This window comes from Cannabis sativa, unplaced genomic scaffold (genome assembly GCF_029168945.1).
Source record: "Cannabis sativa cultivar Pink pepper isolate KNU-18-1 unplaced genomic scaffold, ASM2916894v1 Contig3, whole genome shotgun sequence".
NCBI classification, from domain to species: Eukaryota; Viridiplantae; Streptophyta; class Magnoliopsida; order Rosales; family Cannabaceae; genus Cannabis; species Cannabis sativa.
Window position 1 is genome coordinate 885,547 of NW_026870039.1, and position 7,002 is coordinate 892,548.

The 7,002-nt window shown below is 38.4% G+C and overlaps 1 protein-coding gene across 2 annotated transcripts; it reads left to right on the forward strand.

Moving 5' to 3' along the window:
* Window positions 1-275: 275 nt before the first annotated feature.
* On the forward strand, window positions 276-7,002 carry LOC115711544 (squamosa promoter-binding-like protein 1). Of its 2 annotated transcripts, none has more exons than XM_030640002.2 (11): window positions 276-800; window positions 961-1,811; window positions 1,896-2,077; window positions 2,615-3,195; window positions 3,594-3,668; window positions 3,753-3,860; window positions 3,974-4,091; window positions 4,191-4,332; window positions 4,628-4,772; window positions 5,248-5,880; window positions 6,328-7,002. In XM_030640002.2, exons 2-11 carry the CDS (start codon window positions 1,213-1,215, stop codon window positions 6,784-6,786), a joined length of 3,042 nt encoding a protein of 1,013 aa, XP_030495862.1. In that variant the 5' UTR covers window positions 276-800; window positions 961-1,212; the 3' UTR covers window positions 6,787-7,002. The 2 variants fall into 2 exon arrangements, with proteins under 2 accessions (XP_030495862.1, XP_030495788.1); XM_030639928.2 differs by having other exon boundaries at window positions 489-800; window positions 908-1,811.

Below are 7,002 nucleotides of genomic sequence, written 5' to 3' on the forward strand. Positions count from 1 at the left end.
ATAGAGGCAAGGTATTGTGGTAAATAATTATTACCATATATATTTTATAAAAAAAATGCTATTTTTTTAACCGTATAAAAAATGTATGAAAAAATAGTAATAATTTTTTTTTTTTTACATATTTTGTAATTAATTAATATAAAATATATAAAATTGTAAAATGTGCTATTTTTAACAACAGTTTATATTTTAAAATAAAATATAATTATATAATTACTTACAAATACATATTTGAATAATTGGCAAAAACTAGTGTAACAAAAAAATATTTGAATTTTATTTCTTTTTTCAAGACTGAATCAGAGCGTAACAAAAAAACAGTCCTATAATAGAGAATTACTCTTATATTACTTTACCAATTTAATTTAATTTAATTTTGAGTTGGGTGGGGTGGAGCCGAGAGTGAGTTAGAGTTTGAGCTGCGCTGTTTGTATGAGCTGACGACGGCTTCGTTATATTGTAATTATTTATTTTTATTGTATTGAATGAATAAATTATATTGTAATTTTATTTACTGTAGAATATACATAATAGATTACAGGGTGAGTAAGTAGAGGGGAGGAGGATGATTGGAGTGAATGGATGTTAGATATCATATAGTACATAGTTACATTACATTACATACCCATACATACATCCCAAACTCAACCACACACACAACCACACCCACGACACGCACCACCACAATTCACATTTCCCATCATCACCACTGTCACTGTCATAATCATCATCATCATCATCAACATCGGAAACTGTCACCTTCTTCCGGCGGCCATCGATTTTCTCTTTCTCATCATCTGGTACTGCTCTCTCTCTCTCTCTCTCTCTCTCTCTCTCTCTCTCTATCGAATTCAGATTTAGGTGCTTATTACTGTGCCAATTTGATGTGTATTTTGCTATGTTTTAGAGCTGAACAGGACGAGGTTTCGTCTAATTGTGTCTATGTTGTTGTTCTACTAGCTGAGCTGAGCTGAGCTGAGTTGAGATTCTTCTATGTGTGTCGACCTTAATTGGAATCATGGTTGCGTTGCTATACACTTTCTCTACTTTTGGGGAAGAACCGAAGCTGATTAGGCCTATTTAGTCCTTGATTTTTGTTGCACAGGCCTCTCTCAGCTCCGATCTGTGTTGTTCTTTAGCTCTTCTAATATTCTTGAGTGGAATTTCAATTGTTGGATTTGGATCTTTTTGGTTTACTTGTGGTTTTCATCCATGGAGGCTAGATTTGGGGGCGAGCCTCGTCATTTCTTCGGGATGAGCTCTGCGGATTTGACTACTGTAAGGAAGAGGACCATGGAGTGGGATTTGAATCAATGGAAATGGGATGGGGACCTTTTTATTGCTAGTTCCGTCAATCCGGCGGTGCCGTCGGAGGGTATGGGTAGGCAGTTTTTCCCGGCCGGAGGTTCCTGCAACTCCAACACTTCTTCTTCTTGCTCTGACGAGGGGAATCTGGTGATTGAGAAAGGGAAGAGGGAATTGGAGAAGCGGAGAAGGGATAATACGGTGGAAGACGAGAATTTGAACGATGGAACGGGTAATCTAACGCTAATGCTCGGAGGACGTGGTCATCATCTTCATCAGCAGGCTTCTGAAAGGGAGATGGTGAATTGGGAAGGAAACAGTGGTAAGAAGACCAAGTTCGTCGGTGGTACTTCAAGTCGTGCGATTTGTCAGGTGGAGGATTGCGGAGCTGATCTGACTAATGCCAAGGACTACCATAGAAGACACAAGGTTTGTGAAATGCATTCCAAGGCTGTTAAGGCGCTTGTGGGGAACGTTATGCAGCGATTTTGTCAACAGTGTAGTCGGTGAGTTTCTTCTTCATCTTTCTTTATTGATTACTTTGATTGTTTGTGTTCTGAATATCATATAAACAATCAATCTTTTGCCAGGTTTCATGCCCTTCAAGAGTTCGATGAAGGGAAGAGAAGTTGTCGTAGACGATTAGCTGGTCACAACAAACGGAGAAGGAAGACAAATCCTGATACTGCTGCTAATGGAAATTCACTAAGTGATGATCAAACTAGTGGCTATCTGTTAATAAGTCTACTGAGGATATTGTCCAACATGCACTGTAAGTAGACTTTCTTATCAAAACCCCCAAAATGTAGACTTTACGCACCACCCACCCCAACCAATTACGAGGATGTGATTCACTGTGGGATTTGTTTGTTTGTTTGTGTGGTTGATATCTCCTCGCACTTATCTTGTTTGCAATGTGGAAGCATGATAGTAGGTTCCAATGAATTAATGTCCCAGCTACACTACTCATTTGTTCTGCTTAGTCATTGTATATAAATTGACCCAGTCGTTTTTTTTTTTTGCCTTGTGAATTGTGATTTTGCTCTCAAATATCAAATCTTCTAGATAAGACTCATATGATGACCTTTAAGTGAATTAAAATTTATGAATAAGAGATTAGCAGTCTTAATTGGTCTAAGGTATGAGTGATGTTTGATCAAACGAAGGATGAACTAATCATGTTGTCAAAGAAGACTTTTTTAACTTTTTCTCCAACACTATGAATTCACTTGATCCTTTGATACTTTATATTCTGCTTTCTTTGGTTTTCTAAATTCATGTTGAGCTGAGTGACTTTAACTTTGTGCAGCCAATAAACCTGACCAAAGTACGGAGCAGGATCTGTTATCACATCTTTTAAAGAGCCTTGCTAACCAAACAAGTGAGCAAGGGGGAAAAAGTGTAGCAGGCCTCTTGCGTGACCCCCAAAATTTGCTGACTGATGGGACTTCAGTTGGCAACTCAGAAGTTGTTTCTGCTTTTCTTTCAAATGGTTCTCAAGGCCCTCCAAGGCCTACCAAACAAAATCATGCTGTATCTATTTCGGAAATTCCACAACAAGACATTCATCTGCATAACACTAATGGTGGAAGTGTACAAGCCACTTCCGAAAAACCCAGCATTATAAACAGCCCTCCATCTTACTCAGAAGCAAGAGACAGTACTGCAGGACATAGCAAGATGAACAATTTTGATTTGAATGACATATATATTGATTCAGATGATGGGGTTGAGGATCCAGAGAGATCATCCCCCCCTACGAATTTGGTCACTAGCTCCCTTGATTGCCCTTCGTGGGTACAGCAAGACTCTCACCAGTCAAGTCCACCTCAAACAAATTCAGATTCAGCGTCTGCTCAGTCACCCTCTAGCTCAAACGGAGAAGCTCAGGTATATTAATTTAGCAAAACATGTCTTATGCACACATAGAAGACACTCCACCGAAAAAATTTCCTGCTTCATTCATTCCACACTTTAATTTATTTAATTTCTGTTTTCACAAAGAGCATGCAGGAAAGTCTCCCATGTAAGTGTTCATAGTGATCTAGGATTTTTTTTTTTATAAATTTGGTATAACCCGTGACTGTCCCAAATGCTTATGTTATATGAGCCAAGTGCTCCATTCTTTTCCCCTCTCCCCTCTCCCTAATTTATTAATTTGAGGTGATCTGATTTTGTTTGGGCTGAGTTGGTCCAATCTGGTAAGTTTTTATTTTTTGCTGTCTGGGGATTTTCGGTTTATGTGATTTGTTTTTCTAACATTTGGTTCATTGTGTTTTTCTTACCAGAGCCGCACAGATAGAATTGTTTTTAAACTCTTCGGGAAAGAGCCTAATGACTTTCCTCTCGTCCTGCGTGCACAGGTAATGACCTGCCAAACCAAGCATCTTCAAGACTTGTTTCCCCACCTCATTAGATTTATATCATATTACCTTTTAACTTTTCAGATTCTTGACTGGTTATCACACAGTCCGTCAGACATTGAAAGCTACATCAAGCCTGGTTGTATCATTTTAACCATTTATCTACGTCAGTCTGATTCAGCATGGGAAGAAGTAAGATTTGTCTGCATAAAACTGCTAGTGTGACCTTGGCGTGAGTATGTGTATGCGGTTTGCCTCTTTTTAAGAATTTGAGAAACCTTACAGTTATCTGTTCTCTTTCACAGCTATGTTATGACATTAGTTCCAAATTGAGTAGACTCCTGGATGTTTCAGACGACACTTTTTGGAGCACTGGATGGACCTTTATAAGGGTCCAGCATCAAATAGCTTTTGTTTGCAATGGTTTGTGGTCCTTTAGTATACTTTGTTTGAGCTGACTGTAATTCTTTTAGTGTGACTAATGTGGAAGTTCTAACAATTTTGAAATTTCTTTTGATGCAGGTCAGGTCATAGTTGACACGTCCTTGCCTCTCAGAAGTAGCAACTGCAGCAAGATTGTAAGTATCAAGCCTATTGCCCTACCTGCATCTAAGAAAGCTCAGTTTCTAGTCAGAGGTACAAACTTGGTGCGGCCTACCACAAGGTATTAATTTTCTTTGAAGAGGATCATTCTTTAATATGTGCTAACCCCAAGGGGTGGTCATTTGTGGGCATTTGTTTGTTCCAACGTTTGAATCCCCAGACTCAAAAACCTTGGCATCACTGGGAGGTCTCCCAGTTGAACTGCCAGGGCCTAAAATTCAAAAATTAAAAAAACAAAACAAAACAAATTAAGATTGTTAACCCGAACCCATAATTTAATTTCATCATTTAGATTAGATCTACTAGATTAGTGTGCTAGAACACAGGCTAAAATACCCCTTTATATTATTTTGCAGGTTATTCTGTGCTCTAGAAGGGAAATATCTCGTTCAGGAAGCCACTCATGAGTTAATGGATGGTGTGGATAACTCGGAGCATGACGAGCATTGCATCAGTTTTTCTTGTCCCATTGACGTTACAAATGGACGGGGATTTATAGAGGTTGTTTTCTTATGATTCTTCTCACATGTATAGTTCATTCATGTCAAGGCAATAAGGAATTTGTAACACCATTTTCTATTGTTTTCCTATTTGGTTAAATCTTTACGTTTAGAAGTAGTAAATCTTGGTGACATTTACAACTCTAAAAGAGGTTCGTAACATCAATTATCTGTAAAATTCCTCATCAGAATTTTTTCTTGACATGAGCGGTGTAGTAGTTAGCTAGAGGATTGTTTTTTGCCATTTTACACAGAAAGATGAAACTTAGTTGCCCACTACCCTCCTTATCTGAACACCCCACCCCACACTTTCATATGCTCTCTTAACTACTTGAAAGTTGTCTGTTCTGGGAGTAATTTTTTTCATTCTTATGCTTTGTAACATCTTAGCTCCTATATTGTTGTTACTTCATTCAATACTGATTAATGATTTTTGCTTGTTTAAGCTAATAATATTTTTTCCTTGAATTATCTAGATTGAAGATCAAGGTCTTGGCAACAGCTTCTTTCCTTTTCTAGTTGCGGAGGAGGATGTTTGTTCAGAAATCCGTGTGCTTGAGAGTGTACTGGAATATACTGAAAGCCATGCAGTTGTAGGCGGAATTGGAAAACCAGAATCTTACAATCAAGCAATGGATTTTATTCACGAAATGGGCTGGCTTCTACATAGAAGTCAGTTGAGATCTCGATTGGGTGAATTGGATCCTAATGCAGAACCCTTCTCTTTAAAGCGTTTCAAGTGGATTATGGAATTTTCTGTGGACCATGATTGGTGTGCTGTGGTAAGAAAACTACTGGACATTCTAATTGATGGAAGTATAGGTGAAGGAGAGGATCGTTCCCTTGACCTTGCATTATCTGAAATAGGTCTTCTTCACAGGGCTGTGAGAAGAAATAGTAAGGCTTTAGTAGAAGCCCTCTTGAAATATGCCCCAAAGGATTTATCAAAGTTAGAATCTGAAGAAAAATCAGCTACTCATGGTCCCAGCTCCAACTTCTTATTTAGACCCGATGTTGCAGGCCCGGGAGGTTTAACTCCGCTTCACATTGCAGCTGGAAAAGATGGTTCAGAGGATGTACTAGATGCATTAACCAATGATCCTGGAATGGTAAAATTTATCGACTTAATCCATGTATAAAATTATTCTAAAAAAAGAAATAAATCCATATATAAACTTACTGGTCTTCAATTATCACCCACACAATATACTTTTGGCACTTTATGGGATCACCATATTATTCTATATGGATCTTCAGATGCTATCACTACACGAGAAACCATGCTCTATTTTTCCTTTTGTTTTTAAAAGTGAAATTGATGATGGGATATTTCCAAACATGATCTTGAGGACATTTCACTATTTTTCTCATTTTGAATTCTATTAGTCTGAATGTAAGTATTTACCAAAATCCTGTGTGCTTAAGTTTTGCCTATGATTGTAAAACTCAAGTATGCTAGTTCACTTGTAGGTTTGCTGTACTTAAGTTATGACCATCTTCTTCATATCATTTCAACATTTAGTTTGCTAATAATGGTAACCTGGTTGGTATTACAGGTGGGAATTGAAGCCTGGAAGAGTGCTCGTGACAGCACAGGCTCTACACCCGAAGATTATGCGCGCTTGCGAGGCCATTACACCTACATCCGCCTTATCCAAAGGAAAATTAACAAGAATTCTGGAAGTGGGCACGTAGTGGTTGACATTCCTGGTGATCAAAAGCACTGTGGCGCAAACCAGAAGCAAAATGAGTTGGCCAACACCACCACGGCCACCACCACCTTTGAGATAGGAAGGTCTGAGCAGAGACGTATTCAGCGTCCGTGCGGACTTTGTGATCGAAAACTGGCATACGGTACAAGCCGTAGATCCGTGGTGTATAGGCCTGCAATGCTCTCAATGGTTGCAATCGCTGCAGTCTGTGTCTGCGTAGCCCTTCTTTTTAAGAGCTCTCCTGAAGTGTTGTATGTATTCCAGCCATTCAGGTGGGAAATGTTGGAGTTTGGAACAAGCTGAGGAATGGTTCTCCTCCTCGCCTCCCTTATATAATATATGTTATATTTATATATATCGTAGAAAGCTGTTGTTTGTTTGTTGTACGCGTTGTAGACTGTCATAAAAAAAAAAAAAAGGAAATCGAGGTTTGGTTTGGTGTAGAACGAAGCTATGATTTGGATACAATAATGTTAATTAATGACATATTTTAATAATACTAATTTATTATTTGTGCAA